The 18,421-nt window shown below is 49.5% G+C and overlaps 4 protein-coding genes across 5 annotated transcripts in view; 3 read left to right on the forward strand and 1 right to left on the reverse strand.

Moving 5' to 3' along the window:
- Nucleotides 1–4,307, forward strand: part of slc17a5 (solute carrier family 17 member 5) — a 9,138-nt gene extending 4,831 nt beyond the window's left edge. The window contains exons 7-11 of the mRNA XM_034551603.1: nt 323–481; nt 592–724; nt 958–1,105; nt 2,099–2,189; nt 2,879–4,307. Of these exons, the coding sequence (XP_034407494.1) occupies nt 323–481; nt 592–724; nt 958–1,105; nt 2,099–2,189; nt 2,879–3,013 (666 nt within the window). The 3' untranslated portion in view covers nt 3,014–4,307. The remainder of the gene's footprint in view (nt 1–322; nt 482–591; nt 725–957; nt 1,106–2,098; nt 2,190–2,878) is intronic.
- A 267-nt stretch (nt 4,308–4,574) lies between these two features.
- eef1a1a (eukaryotic translation elongation factor 1 alpha 1a) lies at nt 4,575–8,970 on the forward strand. Of its 2 annotated transcripts, XM_034551609.1 has the most exons (8): nt 4,575–5,021; nt 5,898–6,083; nt 6,153–6,332; nt 6,427–6,723; nt 7,308–7,458; nt 7,542–7,798; nt 7,917–8,151; nt 8,236–8,970. In XM_034551609.1, the coding sequence occupies exons 2-8, from the start codon at nt 5,940–5,942 to the stop codon at nt 8,358–8,360; spliced, it is 1,389 nt and encodes a 462-aa protein (XP_034407500.1). In that variant the 5' UTR covers nt 4,575–5,021; nt 5,898–5,939; the 3' UTR covers nt 8,361–8,970. The 2 variants fall into 2 exon arrangements, with proteins under 2 accessions (XP_034407500.1, XP_034407501.1); XM_034551610.1 differs by lacking the exon at nt 4,575–5,021 and having other exon boundaries at nt 5,792–6,083; nt 8,236–8,969.
- Nucleotides 8,971–15,583: 6,613 nt separating this feature from the next.
- Nucleotides 15,584–16,823, forward strand: cgas (cyclic GMP-AMP synthase; the record flags this gene model as incomplete). The annotated part of the gene is made up of 4 exons (XM_034551658.1): nt 15,584–15,816; nt 15,931–16,182; nt 16,262–16,424; nt 16,789–16,823. Coding segments are annotated over exons 2-4 (429 nt in total), but the record flags the coding sequence as incomplete, so codon positions are not given.
- A 2-nt stretch (nt 16,824–16,825) lies between these two features.
- LOC117743791 (vegetative cell wall protein gp1-like) lies at nt 16,826–17,980 on the reverse strand (the record flags this gene model as incomplete). The annotated part of the gene is made up of 1 exon (XM_034551644.1): nt 16,826–17,980. A coding segment is annotated over one exon (1,155 nt), but the record flags the coding sequence as incomplete, so codon positions are not given.
- Nucleotides 17,981–18,421: the final 441 nt, after the last annotated feature.

Below are 18,421 nucleotides of genomic sequence, written 5' to 3' on the forward strand. Positions count from 1 at the left end.
AGCAAATACACATTTCATTGATTTCTATTCTTTTTTAATATAAATATAATGAGTATGTAAATGTTGGATGAGTTTCTTCACTCGTTTACAGTCCAGTCATCAGACGCTGAAGTTGCGTAATCTCAGAGCAGCGTTTTGTCATCTTATCGGTCTTCCTCAGCCAGTCGGCGGTCAGGCCGGCATGCGGTCGCCATGACGACGCAATTACGCAACTGATGACTGTATTGACAATTGTGACATCTCGACGTTTGGCCGTGTGATGTTTCTGCTCTCTTCAGGCCCGCCTCCATTGAAACATTTACCTTTCTACTTCCTGTCCCAGCTGTCCACCTCGGGCCGCATCCCCTGGAGAGCCATCCTGACATCCGGGCCGCTGTGGGCCATCGTGGTGGCTCACTTCTCCTACAACTGGACCTTCTACACCCTCCTCACCCTGCTGCCCACCTACATGAACGACGTGCTGGGGTTCAGCATACAGCAGGTGAGGTCGTCTGCTAGGACTCCGATGAGGATGAAACGCACCGTGAGCTTCATTAAAGGACCACAACATGGTTGTAATGGTTGTGCCTGATGTGGTCGTCGTCTCAACAGAACGGTCTCCTGTCGGCTCTTCCGTACCTGGGCTGCGCCGTCATGGCGGTTCTGAGCGGCCAGCTGGCCGATTACCTGAGAGAAACCTGCCTCTACCGCACCGTCACCGTCAGGAAGTGCTTCTCCATCGTCGGTGCGGTTCACCGCTGGTCTTAAAGCCTGCTTTTACTCACTGTCTTATCTTTTGTTTATTCATTTATTTATTAATTATTATTTATTTATTTTTTATATATTTTTTTTATTAAATGTATTTTAATTTTTTTATTTCTTTAGGATTTGTTTTGACGTTTTTATTTAAAAAAAAATCTTATCACAATTTTTTATTTAGTTGTATTATTTACTTGCATTTTGTTTTTGTTTGTGCAGGTATGATCGGGCCGGCCGTGTTCCTGGTGGCGGCCGGTTACACCGGCTGTAACTACGTCTTGGCCGTGACCTTCCTCACCGTGTCCTCGGCTCTGGGCGGCGTGTCGGCCTCCGGATTCAACATCAACCACCTCGACATCGCTCCTTCGTAAGTTCTCTCACCAAAGTGAACGTCACAGTGAGTTACGTCGCCATCTTGTTTGTTTGCGACGCAGAGAGGCCGTATACGCCTCTGGTGTCCACCTGTCAATCACCTTGTAGCCCCGCCCCTAAAGCATCCCCTGCTTTATGGTCTGTTTGACTCTAAATGACCATAATTTACTAAATGAACATCATTCTGTATTGAAGAAGACTTGAAACTAGAGATTGAGACCAAAAACTAATGTTTACAATGTTTACTGAGGGAATACATCAAGAGAAGTAGAGTCATTTATATAGACTTCTATACAACCAGAGGAGTCGCCCCCTGGTGGTCAGGAGAGAGAATGCAGCTTTAACACATGAAGCATAGACTTCTATACAACCAGAGGAGTCGCCCCCTGGTGCTCAGGAGAGAGAATGCAGCTTTAACACATGAAGCATAGACTTCTATACAACCAGAGGAGTCGCCCCCTGGTGGTCAGGAGAGAGAATGCAGCTTTAACATGATGCATAGACTTCTATACAACCAGAGGAGTCGCCCCCTGGTGGTCAGGAGAGAGAATGCAGCTTTAACACATGAAGCATAGACTTCTATACAACCAGAGGAGTCGCCCCCTGGTGCTCAGGAGAGAGAATGCAGCTTTAAAACATGAAGCATAGACTTCTATACAACCAGAGGAGTCACCCCCTGGTGGTCAGGAGAGAGAATGCAGCTTTAACACATGAAGCATAGACTTCTATACAACCAGAGGAGTCGCCCCCCGGTGGTCAGGAGAGAGAATGCAGCTTTAACACATGAAGCATAGACTTCTATACAACCAGAGGAGTCGCCCCCCGGTGGTCAGGAGAGAGAATGCAGCTTTAACACATGAAGCATAGACTTCTATACAACCAGAGGAGTCGCCCCCCGGTGGTCAGGAGAGAGAATGCAGCGTCGGTACACATCCAAACTCTCTTGATAATCGGTGAGCAGATGAATAATGTATTGATGTGTTTTCAGGTATGCTGGGATCCTCCTGGGAATCACCAACACCTTTGCCACCATTCCCGGCATGGTGGGACCGGTCATAGCCAGAGCCCTCACCAAACAAGTAAGAAACCAAAGTGCAGTCACACTGTGTTATTTAATAAGTCAAACAAACTAGCATTTAAATGGTTAAAATTCAGAATGAAATGTGTAAATATTTGGTTGTTATGATCACGATGGATGTTGGCAAAAGATTGAACTTTCTGAAGGTATTATTATTATTATCATCATCATCAGGAAAGATGTCCGTTTAAAGGACACGGAGAGTGGAAGTAAAATAAAATTTGATTTATGCCCCTTTGGCTCGTTAAACAGATGTTCTCTCACTGTTTCAGTTGGTGGAGGATTAGCGTGTTCACGTTTGGCCACCAGGGGGCGGCCATGCTCCTTTATGAACCTTGTCATCTTTATCGGTGTAAAGTTGTTGTCATTCATCAACAACGGCCAGCGGGTTAAGATTGAAAAGGCCAATTAACCAATTAACCAATGACGATATCTAACTAAATGATTCAAACGAAAAGATCCCAACATGCTGTATTTGAACGTTTTCACCATTATGGTCTGATTTGTAATGCAATAAAAACAAATAAAAACTTTATTCTGGTGGAAGAGACGTTCTAGAAGGAAACGTTTTCTTTTGCTAAACCAGAAAGTAGCAAAAGATTGTGTGTTTGAATGGAAACCATTGAACTAAAATGTTTCCCAGAATGCATTGCGTAACGAGACGTCGACTGTGCCGGTTTGTTACCCCAGAACACCATCGAGGAGTGGCAGAGCGTGTTCTACATCGCCGCCGCCATCAACCTGTTCGGAGCGGCGTTCTACGCTCTGATGGGCCGAGGCGCCGTGCAGCCCTGGGCCGTGCACGCCGCCGCCCACGGAGACTGAGGCCGCACCTCGCCACCACGGACACGGTGCACTGATTCATTAAAATACCTCTTTAAATGGTGCCAATGAGTTCAGTTTTTAAGAGTTTTTAAATAGTTTGCCACAAAAAACAAATATGATGCAAGAAGGGAAACGTCGCTCAAACTTCTCTTTTCTCAAGAAGACGTTGAAACTGCACAAACACCCGTTTGGGGGGAAATGCCTTAAGTGAAGCCACTTTTTAAATGTTTTTGATGTCTTTTGTTGTCGTTGGGATTGGACCCATCTTGTTGTAGTTTCTTTGTTTTGGCTTCTCATGCATTGGTTGATTTAATCTGCACCGCCTGGTTCCTTCAGGCAGCACGGCGCCTTTATTAACACTAAGAAGTGCTTTAAAGAGCTTCCTGGTTCGGTTTTACACGTTTATGTTACACAGTTTATTTACACATTTTACACGTTTAATTTACACGTTTAATTTACATGATTATTTGTTTATTTTACACGTTCATTTTACACGTTTAATATACACGTTTAATTTACACGGTTTACATGTTTTACACGTTTAATTTACACGTTTTATATGGTTTATTTTATACGTTTAATTTACACGGTTTACATGTTTATTTTACACGTTTATTTCACACTTTATTTTTCTGTGTCAATTCTCAGGAATCTTCGGTCTCACAAGGTTTAAAAGGACATTTTTTTACTTTTAATTTTATAATGATTTCAAATTGCACAATTCTTCTTTGTACTTCTTTGTCTTTTTAATAATGTGATCAGCTGATTAGATATATACATTTTTTTTCTCCATAAAGTTTGCACACACGTATGTAAAACTGTATCTTTATTATAATAACAATAAAAGGGAAAAACAAGGGAAACGTGTGTTGGTGGTTTAGGTTCATGACCCAGTTTTAGATGCTCCGCCTTATTAAAAAGGGTAAACGTTCAGTTACTGCTTATTATCGTTTCATGTTTACATCAAAACAAAAGGGACTTTTTATTGTTATGTTTACGATGAGCCTTGTAAACTTTTAATCTGTGTAATTCATGTTCTGTAAATACTTCATATACAGAATATCACATCTGAGATTGAGTCTGGTTGTTATTTCATTATTCAGCCGTCGGACCAGCATGTTGAAAACTTCTAATATTAATTAATTAATTACTTGTGCAGCTGCTTATTTATGACATCACCCTACTTCCTGGTATGGTTTAAATACTCTAATAAAACTCTGTGTGTATGACACAAGTGCACACTATAGTTATTAGATTTGAAACACACACACACACCATCTTGTCACATGACCATCATTACATCTGTACATGGAGAAAATAAATAACAAGACAAATAGTAAATGCGTCCTTTTTAATTTATTATTATTTCAATTTATTTCTTTCCCAGAAATATGTGGAATAAAATGACATTTAGTTATAAGTTGCCATCAGAAGATGATCCGCCACAACCAGCATGTGGCACCAAGTGTGTATTATAATGCAGTGTGTGTGTGTGTGTGTGTGTGTGTGTGTGTGTGTGTACACATATTACCTTCAGGACGTGCGTCTCGCGATACTTGGCAGACAGACGCGCGGGAGGAGAAGTTCAAAGCGTCGGCGTCATTTGAATCCGACTCGAGCTTCTGGAAAAGGTGCGCGCGCTGCACCTGCTGAGAGATATATATATAGATAGATATAGATATATATAGTTCCAATAATGCATTTTATTCCTCTCTAATACTTTTCTACAACAAAAACTAACAGAAGAAGAATGTACGGTTTTCCTTCGGCTACAAACAACAACAACAACAACAACAACAACAACAACCAATCTCGTCCGCTCCTCTAATCCGTTCGCGTGTCCCGGTAACTTCTCCCGGTCCCTGGTTGGGATGCTGTGAGCTCCAGCGGCGATTACGCAACAACCCCCCCCCGCCCCCCCCCCCCCCGCCCCGTCCTGCGCGCTGTAACCGGATCAGCGTCTCTCCTCAGCCTCTCCGGTCCCGCACTGACACCGGGCAGCTCTCAGGTACGGCACGGTGCGCTACTTGAGGTTATGCATAACGGGGGCGTGGGGGGGGGGGGGGGGGGGGGGGGGGCCTCAGGGGAACCAAGCGCGTGTGTTCCGCTGCGCTCCGCCTCCACGGTGCGTGTTGTGATGCGGGAAAGAGGGAACGGACCATGACGCGGTTACCTCCATCACATGGCCTGTTGTTGTTATTGTTGATATCATTATTATTATTATTATTATACTTTGCACATTCAAAGCGCACTGCGGCAGCTGACCTGTGACGTTGTGCGCGTGCGTGTGATGTTATCCGAGTTCACCCGCAGGTCTGTGGAGGGTTCACGCTCCCGCGGGATTAAAGGCGGCCGGTGCAGATAAATCCTGTTATTAGAAGAAGACGTGTGTGTGTGTGTGTGTGTGTGTGTGTGTGTGTGTGTGTGTGCGTGCGTGTGCGTGTGCGTGTGTTGCAGTCAAAGATGTCACCATAACACTCCTGCAGAGTTATCAACAGTGTTTACTTTCATGTGCACGCACGTGCGTGTGTGCGCGCACAACAGTGTCTGAGAAATGGCTGCTGCACGTTGGTGGATGGGGACCTGACAAAATGGTGGATTTTGGCTTGAGAAGTGAAGCTCTGAGTCCTGAGAAACATGAGAGGCTTGTTGTGATGTGTCAGAGCAGAGCGAGGAGGGGAGGGGAGGGGGGAGGCGGAGAGAGGAGGGGGGGGGAGGGGGGGGGGGGTTCAGCTCTGTTGATACTGACTCTAATCTTCTGTCTCAGTCGGATCACAGTCTGATGAACCAATGAAAACACATCTCAGCTCTTTGCATCATTATTATTATTATTATTATTATTATTCGTAACTCGTACTAACTGTCACTCGACACCCGGTTGAAGCCGACAGACTCGGCCCCGTGACCTCAGCCGGCTCCGGTCGCCATGGGGAAGGAGAAGCTCCACATCAACATCGTGGTGATCGGCCACGTCGACTCCGGCAAGTCCACCACCACGGGCCACCTCATCTACAAGTGCGGCGGCATCGACAAGAGGACCATCGAGAAGTTCGAGAAGGAAGCGGCGGAGGTGAGATCCTCCAGAGGAGGGAGACGCATCCACAAGACAAAGGAATAACGGCTTCTCTTGGCTCCTCAGATGGGGAAGGGCTCCTTCAAGTACGCCTGGGTGCTGGACAAGCTGAAGGCGGAGCGCGAGCGCGGCATCACCATCGACATCTCGCTGTGGAAGTTTGAAACCGGCAGGTACTACGTGACCATCATCGACGCCCCGGGCCACAGGGACTTCATCAAGAACATGATCACCGGCACCTCCCAGGTCCGTAACGCGTCGCCCGCTGCGAGGTGACCTTTGCACCGCCGGGTGCAAAGGTCACCGTAACGCCCTCCGCTTCGGTTGTTTTTCGTTTCAGGCGGACTGCGCCGTGCTGGTCGTGGCGGCCGGCGTCGGGGAGTTCGAGGCCGGCATCTCCAAGAACGGGCAGACCCGCGAGCACGCCCTGCTGGCCTACACCCTGGGCGTGAAGCAGCTCATCGTGGGCGTCAACAAGATGGACTCCACCGAGCCCAACTACAGCCAGAAGCGCTACGAGGAGATCGTGAAGGAAGTGAGCACCTACATCAAGAAGATCGGCTACAACCCGGACACCGTGGCCTTCGTGCCCGTTTCAGGCTGGAACGGAGACAACATGCTGGAGCCCAGCCCCAACGTGAGGACTCTATCTGACTAGTGATTTGCATGGTCAGCGGGGATGTGGAGCAACTTGTTGTCCTCAGAGGGCAACAAGTTTGCTCCTCCTCCTGCAGTTTAGAGGAGACTCAAACCTGATCTCCTCACTCGCAGGCTTTAAGGCTCGAGAGGGTTTAGTTCTGTTTTTGAACACTTTGCTTGAGTCCGCATTTCTGCAGACTTTGCCCCAAGGGAATTTACCAACAATTCATAGCAACGTGACGCTAAACACTGGGGTCACCAGGGAAGCGTTTCGACGTAAGAGAAAGGGGAAACAAAGAATATACTGGATTTAAGAACCTTTGTTATTGAAGCTTGAAAAAACGTGTAAAAACAACAGTTTATGTTTAATAAATCTCAAACTGCCTCCGTGCTGCTCCGAAAGGTGCACGACCAATCAGTTTATTATAATATCAGAAATCTAACAGCGAACCGTAAACTAGTATTTTTTATTGCTTAAATATGCAAATACTTGAGCCTTTGGACAGATAATTTCTCTCTTCCTACTGTGAAAATAATAACCATGTATGACACATGTAACACAGTGTGTCTCCCTGTCTGCAGATGACGTGGTTCAAGGGGTGGAAGGTCAACAGGAAAGAGGGCAACGCCTCAGGGACCACCCTGCTGGAGGCCCTGGATGCCATCACGCCCCCCAGCCGCCCCACAGACAAGCCTCTGCGTCTGCCGCTGCAGGATGTCTACAAGATAGGAGGCACGTGGCGAGAACTGGGGGGGGGGAGGGGCGGTGCTTAAAGCCCCTCCCCCCCACGTTGTAACGCTCCCCTGTGCTCTCAGGTATCGGCACGGTGCCGGTGGGCCGCGTGGAAACAGGCGTACTGAAGCCCGGCATGGTGGTGACCTTCGCTCCCGTCAACGTGACCACGGAGGTGAAGTCCGTGGAGATGCACCACGAGGCGCTGACCGAGGCCGCCCCCGGCGACAACGTGGGCTTCAACGTCAAGAACGTGTCGGTCAAGGACATCCGGCGTGGCAACGTGGCCGGAGACAGCAAGAACGACCCGCCGCAGGAGGCCGCCAACTTTACCGCGCAGGTAGCGGAGGTTCCGTAGAGATTGAACAGATTTGACCTTCGGTGGCCGAGTTCTAGAGTGGTAGAGTTATCCCAAAAGAACCGATCAAACCTTACCTGTTGTCTCTTCGCCCCCGCAGGTGATCATCCTCAACCACCCGGGTCAGATCAGCGCCGGCTACGCTCCGGTGCTGGACTGCCACACCGCTCACATCGCCTGCAAGTTCGCAGAGCTCAAGGAAAAGATCGACCGGCGCTCCGGCAAGAAGCTGGAGGACGACCCCAAATCCCTCAAGTCCGGAGACGCCGCCATCGTGGACATGATTCCCGGCAAGCCGATGTGTGTCGAGAGCTTCTCCGAGTACCCTCCGCTTGGTGAGTTTGAGCGTAGACCCTCCCCCCCTTACCAAAGGCGTTGCGGCCCCAGGTGAAACGTCTTTACTCCTCTCCACCTCGCAGGTCGCTTCGCGGTGCGCGACATGCGCCAGACGGTGGCCGTCGGCGTGATTAAGGCCGTGGAGAAGAAGGTCTCCAGCACCGGTAAAGTCACCAAGTCGGCCCAGAAGGCCCAGAGGACCAAATGAATGTCGTGCTACTCTGCCGACCCCAAGGTCTCCCGGGGCAGGACGCCCGTCGTCCGACTCCATCCCACGATCGGCCGCTTTAACTCAATCATCAAAGACTGGTTACTCGCCACGATGCACCGCAAGAGCATTCGGAGGAAAGGAACCAGGTTTAGATCTCGAGTCCTTGAGGCCCCCCCCCCCCCTCCCCCTCCTCCTCCTAACTCAATTTTCTGCGGTTAGATTACGTCTCCATGTAATAACAAAACTGATAGTTTTAAATGTGCACTATTTGTTTAGTTTGTGTGGATGTTGAGACGTTGAACATTTAGAGGTGCTGAGCCGTGTCTGCGTGGTCTTTACGTGTTGTCGGTGTTCGTTTGCAACTACGTGGTGCTGAGATGTTGTTCTTGATGAAAAAACGACGTTCTTCCAAGTAGTAGATCTGTAGACTTCAGTGATTCCTTGTGTCTAAGCTAGAAAAAGCACTTAAAAACAATCCTTAAAGCACTTTGATTGGCGTTTTGCTGACTTTGCACTTGCACTGGAGAAGCTTAAATTGGCATAAGCTGCTGCACCTTACTGTAAGAAGACAATGAGCCTCTTTGCAAAATTAAACATGTTCCAACCAAGATGGTCTTTCGTCTTTTTTCCGCTCCGAATAGACGCCTCGAAGACGAGTCGACCATATTCACTCTTGTGTCCACAAGATGGAGTTATTGCCATTCTGTTTTTATATATATATATAAATATGTATATATATATAAATGTATATATATTTATATATATATAAATATATATATTTATATATAAATATATATATATATTTATATATAAATATATATATTTATATATATATAAATATATATACATTTATATATATATACATATTTATATATATATATACATATATATTTATATATATATACATATATATTTATATATATATATACATATATATATATATGTATATATATATATATATATACACATACATACATATATGTATATATATACATACATATATACATATATATATATTTATATATAAATATAAAACATGACGTCCAACCAGACGTCATGTTTTCAGCGGAGCTAATGTTGTGTTTAATTTATCACCAAACACCGTGTTTACCTGTTTGTCTGATGCTGCGGAGGCGGAGCAGGAGCAGGAGCAGGTGCAGGTGCAGGTGCAGGAGCAGGAGCAGGTGCAGGAGCAGGTGCAGGAGCAGGAGCAGGTGCAGGAGCAGGTGCAGGAGCAGGAGGAGGGGGAGGTGCAGGAGCAGGAGGAGGGGGGGTGCAGGAGCAGGAGGAGCAGGAGCAGGAGGAGGGGGAGGAGCAGGTGCAGGAGCAGGAGCAGGAGCAGGTGCAGGAGCAGGTGCAGGAGCAGGAGGAGGGGGAGGTGCAGGAGGAAGGGGGGGTGCAGGAGCAGGAGGAGCAGGAGGAGGGGGAGGTGCAGGAGCAGGTGCAGGAGCAGGAGGAGCAGGAGGAGGAGGAAAGAAGACGACGAAGAAGAAGCCGACGAAGAAGACGACGACGAAGAAGATAATGAAAAGACATTGTTAAGATGAATGAAGAACAAATTGGTCTCCGGCAGAATACATATATATACACATATATGTATATACATGGTATATACTGATATAAACATATATATATATATATATATATATATATACATATATATATACATATATATAGACGTATATATACATGTATATCAGTTGTGCAGTCCTCTGGCTCAACTGATCCAGGAGCAGTGGGACGGCGACTTTCCTATTTTCAAGTGATATGAAATATTGATGTAATCCACTTTTCTTTGCTACAAATTAATTCTGTCGATCACATTTATTTTAAAACAGCTCAAGTAATTATTGTTTTTGAAAGTCTTTGTATACGTATATATGTAAACAGTCATACAGAGTATTGGTAGAAATGAGGAATTCATGAAGTCAAATAAATGCTTTTATTAATCGGGCATGTTTTGGACTCTTTGTGGTAAGATGTGGCCGATGAGCCAGATGGAGAACAGGTCCGTGACGGGAGGCTGATCATCGGGTTTGAGGAGTTACGTCACTTATTGTCCACGAAACATTGAGGCTAATAAATGAATTAGTGTTCGCGAGAAACCGCAATCTGGGTTATTTAATAATGACGTCACAATCAGAATTTACAGACGCGTATAATTCATAAATAGGAACACTGCATTCTGTAGCATGTTGAAACTAGTCTTAGTAAAGTCACAGCTCACGTTTGAGCTCCCGGCTTCCTCCTCAAGTGTCGTCAGTTTAAGACTTCGGCATCGAGTCGTCACGGGGTGTCAAGTCTCTTTAGAAAAAAAAAGAATTTATCATACAGGTTTACTCCCAAGATTTCTTACATAAACAAAATATTCAGAGTAATTATGAACACCGATGTTCTTGGCGAGTTACAGACAGAAGAAAACTGTAAAAAAGGTGCATTTTAAAAACAGGAGCACAACATCACGAGGAGTAAATTCCTTATTTATAATCCAGCAAAAAAAAAAGAGTGCAGGAGCAGGTGCAGGAGCAGGAGGAGGGGGAGGTGCAGGAGCAGGAGGAGGGGGGGTGCAGGAGCAGGAGGAGCAGGAGCAGGAGGAGGGGGAGGAGCAGGTGCAGGAGCAGGAGCAGGAGCAGGAGCAGGTGCAGGAGCAGGTGCAGGAGCAGGAGGAGGGGGAGGTGCAGGAGGAAGGGGGGGTGCAGGAGCAGGAGGAGCAGGAGGAGGGGGAGGTGCAGGAGCAGGTGCAGGAGCAGGAGGAGCAGGAGGAGGAGGAAAGAAGACGACGAAGAAGAAGCCGACGAAGAAGACGACGACGAAGAAGATAATGAAAAGACATTGTTAAGATGAATGAAGAACAAATTGGTCTCCGGCAGAATACATATATATACACATATATGTATATACATGGTATATACTGATATAAACATATATATATATATATATATATATATACATATATATATACATATATATAGACGTATATATACATGTATATCAGTTGTGCAGTCCTCTGGCTCAACTGATCCAGGAGCAGTGGGACGGCGACTTTCCTATTTTCAAGTGATATGAAATATTGATGTAATCCACTTTTCTTTGCTACAAATTAATTCTGTCGATCACATTTATTTTAAAACAGCTCAAGTAATTATTGTTTTTGAAAGTCTTTGTATACGTATATATGTAAACAGTCATACAGAGTATTGGTAGAAATGAGGAATTCATGAAGTCAAATAAATGCTTTTATTAATCGGGCATGTTTTGGACTCTTTGTGGTAAGATGTGGCCGATGAGCCAGATGGAGAACAGGTCCGTGACGGGAGGCTGATCATCGGGTTTGAGGAGTTACGTCACTTATTGTCCACGAAACATTGAGGCTAATAAATGAATTAGTGTTCGCGAGAAACCGCAATCTGGGTTATTTAATAATGACGTCACAATCAGAATTTACAGACGCGTATAATTCATAAATAGGAACACTGCATTCTGTAGCATGTTGAAACTAGTCTTAGTAAAGTCACAGCTCACGTTTGAGCTCCCGGCTTCCTCCTCAAGTGTCGTCAGTTTAAGACTTCGGCATCGAGTCGTCACGGGGTGTCAAGTCTCTTTAGAAAAAAAAAGAATTTATCATACAGGTTTACTCCCAAGATTTCTTACATAAACAAAATATTCAGAGTAATTATGAACACCGATGTTCTTGGCGAGTTACAGACAGAAGAAAACTGTAAAAAAGGTGCATTTTAAAAACAGGAGCACAACATCACGAGGAGTAAATTCCTTATTTATAATCCAGCAAAAAAAAAAGATTTCAATCCACAAATGAATGTACATTCAAAATAAATCCTCCTGCAACCCTGTTGTACACTGTACCTGAATATCATGTGTACCAAGACATACAACTGAAAAATTGACAGGAAGCGACTGTATGAAAATACATAGTTTGTTGTTGAAAACTAAATAAAAAAAGTGAGTTAAAAAAATAAAAATAAAATAGGGGCGAGGCGTACTGGCCAGTAAGAACCCAGCCGACTCAGGACTATTTTTTCCTCCTGTGTTCGGCTGGGCCTCATGGTCATAGAAGGGGTTCATCAGAGTACAGGGTGGACCCAACTCCTAACCCCTTTGAGGGGACCCGCCTAGCTCGGGGTGGTCCCCGCAGCCTCCAGAAGGATCCCCATGGGCCCTGGGCACACGAGTCATTCGTGGGGAGCCGCCGGGCTCGAGGTGGTCCCCGGAGCCTCCAGAAGGATCCCCATGGGCCTGGGGCACACGAGTCATTCGTGGGGAGCCGCCTGTCTTATTATTACTTTCCAGCCCCGGACTTGGAGGTCCAGAACTCTGCACCGTCTCGGCGTCGGGCTGCTGCTTCTGGGCCGCGGCGGCGTACAGTTCCCGTCGCGGACTCCGCACCGCAGTCCATGCCTGTTCCTGCTATCGCCTCCACGCCGCAGTCAACGCCAGTTCCAGCTGCCTCTCCGGTGTCGCAGTCAACGCCAGTTCCCGTCGCGGACTCCGCACCGCAGTCCATGCCTGTTCCTGCTATCGCCTCCACGCCGCAGTCAACGCCAGTTCCAGCTGCCTCCCCGGTGTCGCAGTCAACGCCAGTTCCCGCTGCGGACTCTGCACCGCAGTCCATGCCTGCTGCCGCGTCCGTGCCGCAGTCCATGCCAGATCCCGCTGCCGCCTCCGTGCCCCAGTCCATGCCAGTTCTGAGCACTCGTGTCCTGTCGGCGCGCTGACCGATCCCAGCTCCCCGTGTCCTGTTGGCGCCCCGACCGATCCCAACTCCCCGTGTCCTGTGGGCGCCCCGACCGATCCCAACTCCCCGTGTCCTGTGGGCGCCCCGACCGATCCCAACTCCCCGTGTCCTGTGGGCGCCCCGACCGATCCCAACTCCCCGTGTCCTGTGGGCCCCCCGACCGATCCCAACTCCCCGTGTCCTGTGGGCGCCCCGACCGATCCCAGCTCCCCGTGTCCTGTGGGCGCCCCGACCGATCCCAACTCCCCGTGTCCTGTGGGCGCCCCGACCGATCCCAACTCCCCGTGTCCTGTGGGCGCCCCGACCGATCCCAACTCCCCGTGTCCTGTGGGCGCCCCGACCGATCCCAACTCCCCGTGTCCTGTGGGCCCCCCGACCGATCCCAACTCCCCGTGTCCTGTGGGCGCCCCGACCGATCCCAGCTCCCCGTGTCCTGTTGGCGCCCCGACCGATCCCAACTCCCCGTGTCCTGTGGGCGCCCCGACCGATCCCAACTCCCCGTGTCCTGTGGGCGCCCCGACCGATCCCAACTCCCCGTGTCCTGTTGGCGCCCCGACCGATCCCAACTCCCCGTGTCCTGTGGGCGCCCCGACCGATCCCAGCTCCCCGTGTCCTGTTGGCGCCCCGACCGATCCCAACTCCCCGTGTCCTGTGGGCGCCCCGACCGATCCCAACTCCCCGTGTCCTGTGGGCGCCCCGACCGATCCCAACTCCCCGTGTCCTGTTGGCGCCCCGACCGATCCCAACTCCCCGTGTCCTGTGGGCGCCCCGACCGATCCCAGCTCCCCGTGTCCTGTTGGCGCCCCGACCGATCCCAGCTCCCCGTGTCCCGACTCAAGCTCCCCGTGTCCCGACTCAAGCTCCCCGTGCTCCCCGTGTCCCACACCAAGCTCCCCGTGTCTCGACTCAAGCTCCCCGTTGTCTCGACTCAAGCTCCCCGTGTCCCGACTCAAGCTCCCCTTGCTCCCCGTGTCCCACACCAAGCTCCCCGTGTCTCGACTCAAGCTCCCCGTTGTCTCGACTCAAGCTCCCCGTGTCTCGACTCAAGAAGAAAAAAAAGATAGACGACATACGCTCTTCATTTACTAATCCATCTTCTATAACTACACCTCCAGTAACTTCATCTTCTTCCCCCTCGTTTTCCTCTTTTATCCCCCTGTCTCACAATCAAGTTCGTACCTTGGTAACCTCTGACCCCCCAACCACCTGCCCCCTTGACCCCATCCCGTCTCACATTCTCCAGTCTGTTGCTCCGGACCTTCTTCCCTTTCTCACCCATCTTATTAACACCTCCCTCTCAACCGGCTGTTTTCCTAACTCTCTGAAGGAGGCAAGAGTCAACCCTCTCCTGAAGAAACCCACTCTCGACCCATCTGAAGTCAATAACTACAGACCTGTCTCTCTCCTTCCCTTCCTTTCCAAAACTCTAGAGCGAGCTATCTTTAACCAAGTCTCTTCCTTTCTCCACAGTAACAACCTTCTAGACCCCCACCAGTCTGGATTCAAGGCCACTCAACAGAGACTGCCCTCCTTGCTGTCTCTGAGCAGCTTCACACTGCTAGAGCAGCCTCTCTCTCCTCTGTCCTTATCCTTCACACTAGAGCAGCCTCTCTCTCCTCTGTCCTTATCCTTCACACTAGAGCAGCCTCTCTCTCCTCTGTCCTTATCCTTCACACTAGAGCAGCCTCTCTCTCCTCTGTCCTTATCCTTCACACTAGAGCAGCCTCTCTCCTCTGTCCTTATCCTTCACACTAGAGCAGCCTCTCTCTCCTCTGTCCTCATCCTTCTAGACCTTTCTGCTGCCTTTGACACAGTGAACCACCAGATCCGCATGTCCTCCCTCCAGGACCTGGTATCTCAGGCTCAGCTCTCCCTCTTCTCATCCTACCTCACTGACCAGGTAACCTGGAGAGGATCTGTGTCTGAGCCTTGTCCTCTGACTACTGGGGTCCCTCAGGGCTCAGTCCTTGGTCCTCTTCTCTTCTCTCTGTACAACAACTCTCTCTCTCTGTCTCTTTCATTTTTATTTTATGCAATCTTTTCATTATCCTTATTTCCCTTCTTCTTTTCTTTCGTGGAATGAGCACCTTTGATGTTTGTTGTTCTTTATGTGTTGTACACTGTACCTGAATATCATGTGTACCAAGACATACAACTGAAACATTGACAGGAAACGACTGTATGAAAATACATATTGTTTGTTGTTGAAAACTAAATTAAAAAAGTAAGTTAAAAAATAAAAAATAGCGGCAAGGCGTCAGAATACCTTCTGCCACATAACTACAGCAGGTTTGTCAAACTGTCAGTGGTTGCACAACAAAGCATATGGATGACACGTCTCATCTAACTGAGCCTCTTCCTGAGAAATGAATGAGTAATAATCTTATAAACACACAATCCAAAGGGGCGTGTCCGTGTCCCCTTAAAGTTCAACTGTTGACAGATTCCTCTCATTGCACCATCAAGCCTGGCAGAGGAAGACGTCGCAGGGCAAAGAGTCCAGAGGCCGAGACCGTCAACAGCAAGAGACCACGAAGGGAAACCGAAACGTTCTAGAGATCAGCAAAGTGAAACACCGAGTCCCAAACCGAGTCCTGGCAGGTTCTGGAAAACAAGAGCGAGCTGCAGACGAGACGGCGAAGACGCAGCCAGAGACGCCACGAAGGATTCTCTGGAGAAGTAAAACCACGTAGAGCGAAGGCCAAATCTCCAGAAGAGACGATGAAGACCACCAAAGTAAAACCACGTGGAGCGAAGGCCAAATCTCCAGAAGAGACGATGAAGACCACCAAAGTAAAACCACGTGGAGTGAAGGCCAAATCTCCAGAAGAGACGATGAAGACCACCAAAGTAAAACCACGTGGAGCGAAGGCCAAATCTCCAATGGATTCCATCCTGCACACAACTCTGCAACGCTTGAAGATCAGAAAGGTCGAAAGATCGGCTGCGGAGGAAGTCGTCAATAGAATATTAAAAACTATAATGGATCACTTGAAAGAGAACAGCCAGAGCTTTAGAGAAGTAGAACCCTGGCTGGGCATCGAGAGCTACTATGAGAACGTGAAGGTGAAACGCTGTACCTGGTGCACGACCTGAGCACTTTGAACTATTGCGTCATTGTATAATTTGTGGGTTTTTTGAGCAGATTTCTAACCCCGATGAGTTCGATGTCATGCTGCCCGTTCCCGTGAAGCAAGTGGACGTTCATCCGTTCGGAGGCGACGGAGCTTTGTACAGCACGTTGTCCGCCAACAGGGTGCTCCAGAAGTTCAGGGACGAGGTGGAGAAATACATCAAGCAATGTACAGGTGAGTAATGCTTTATATATATATACATATGGTCGGACGTCATGTTTTATATTTATATATATATATATATAAATACGTATGTATATACATATATATATATACATATGGTCGGACGTCATGTTTTATATTTATATATATATATATATAAGTATGTATGTATATATATATATATATGTATATATATATATATATATACACATACATACATATATGTATATATATACATACATATATACATATATATATATTTATATATAAATATAAAACATGACGTCCAACCAGACGTCATGTTTTCAGCGGAGCTAATGTTGTGTTTAATTTATCACCAAACACCGTGTTTACCTGTTTGTCTGATGCTGCGGAGGCGGAGCAGGAGCAGGTGCAGGTGCAGGTGCAGGAGGAGGGGGAGGAGCAGGTGCAGGTGCAGGAGCAGGTGCAGGAGCAGGAGGAGGGGGAGGAGCAGGTGCAGGTGCAGGAGGAGGGGGAGGAGCAGGTGCAGGTGCAGGAGCAGGTGCAGGAGCAGGAGGAGGGGGAGGAGCAGGTGCAGGTGCAGGTGCAGGTGCAGGAGGAGGGGGAGGAGCAGGTGCAGGTGCAGGAGCAGGTGCAGGAGCAGGAGGAGGGGGAGGAGCAGGTGCAGGAGCAGGTGCAGGAGCAGGAGCAGGAGGAGGGGGAGGTGCAGGAGCAGGTGCAGGAGCAGGTGCAGGAGCAGGAGGAGGTGCAGGAGTAGGTGCAGGAGGAGGTGCAGGAGCAGGAGCAGGTGCAGGAGCAGGAGCAGGAGGAGGGGGAGGTGCAGGAGCAGGTGCAGGAGCAGGAGCAGGAGGAGGGGGAGGAGCAGGTGCAGGAGCAGGTGCAGGAGCAGGAGGAGGAGCAGGAGGAGGAGCAGGTGCAGGAGCAGGTGCAGGAGCAGGTGCAGGTGCAGGTGCAGGAGGAGGGGGAGGAGCAGGTGCAGGTGCAGGAGCAGGTGCAGGAGCAGGAGGAGGGGGAGGAGCAGGTGCAGGTGCAGGAGGAGGGGGAGGAGCAGGTGCAGGTGCAGGAGCAGGTGCAGGAGCAGGAGGAGGGGGAGGAGCAGGTGCAGGTGCAGGTGCAGGTGCAGGAGGAGGAGCAGGTGCAGGTGCAGGAGCAGGTGCAGGAGCAGGAGGAGGGGGAGGAGCAGGTGCAGGAGCAGGTGCAGGAGCAGGAGCAGGAGGAGGGGGAGGTGCAGGAGCAGGTGCAGGAGCAGGTGCAGGAGCAGGAGGAGGTGCAGGAGCAGGTGCAGGAGGAGGTGCAGGAGCAGGAGCAGGTGCAGGAGCAGGAGGAGGGGGAGGTGCAGGAGCAGGTGCAGGAGCAGGAGCAGGAGGAGGGGGAGGAGCAGGTGCAGGAGCAGGTGCAGGAGCAGGAGGAGGAGCAGGAGGAGGAGCAGGTGCAGGAGCAGGTGCAGGAGCAGGAGCAGGAGGAGGTGCAGGTGCAGGAGCAGGAGGAGGGGGAGGTGCAGGAGCAGGTGCAGGAGCAGGAGGAGGGGGAGGAGCAGGTGCAGGAGCAGGTGCAGGAGCAGGAGGAGGAGCAGGTGCAGGAGGAGGGGGAGGTGCAGGAGCAGGTGCAGGAGCAGGAGCAGGAGCAGGTGCAGGAGGAGGTGCAGGAGCAGGTGCAGGAGCAGGTGCAGGAGCAGGAGGAGGGGGAGGAGCAGGTGCAGGAGCAGGAGCAGGTGCAGGAGGAGGGGGAGGTGCAGGAGCAGGTGCAGGAGCAGGAGCAGGAGCAGGTGCAGGAGGAGGTGCAGGAGCAGGTGCAGGAGCAGGTGCAGGAGCAGGAGGAGGGGGAGGAGCAGGTGCAGGAGCAGGAGCAGGTGCAGGAGCAGGAGCAGGAGGAGGGGGAGGTGCAGGTGCAGGAGCAGGTGCAGGAGGAGGTGCAGGAGCAGGTGGAGGTGCAGGAGCAGGTGCACGAGCAGGTGGAGGGGGAGGAGCAGGTGCAGGAGCAGGAGCAGGTGCAGGAGCAGGTGCAGGAGCAGGAGGAGGTGCAGGAGC

The sequence above is a fragment of the Cyclopterus lumpus genome, chromosome 15 (genome assembly GCF_009769545.1).
Source record: "Cyclopterus lumpus isolate fCycLum1 chromosome 15, fCycLum1.pri, whole genome shotgun sequence".
In the NCBI taxonomy this organism is placed as follows: Eukaryota; Metazoa; Chordata; class Actinopteri; order Perciformes; family Cyclopteridae; genus Cyclopterus; species Cyclopterus lumpus.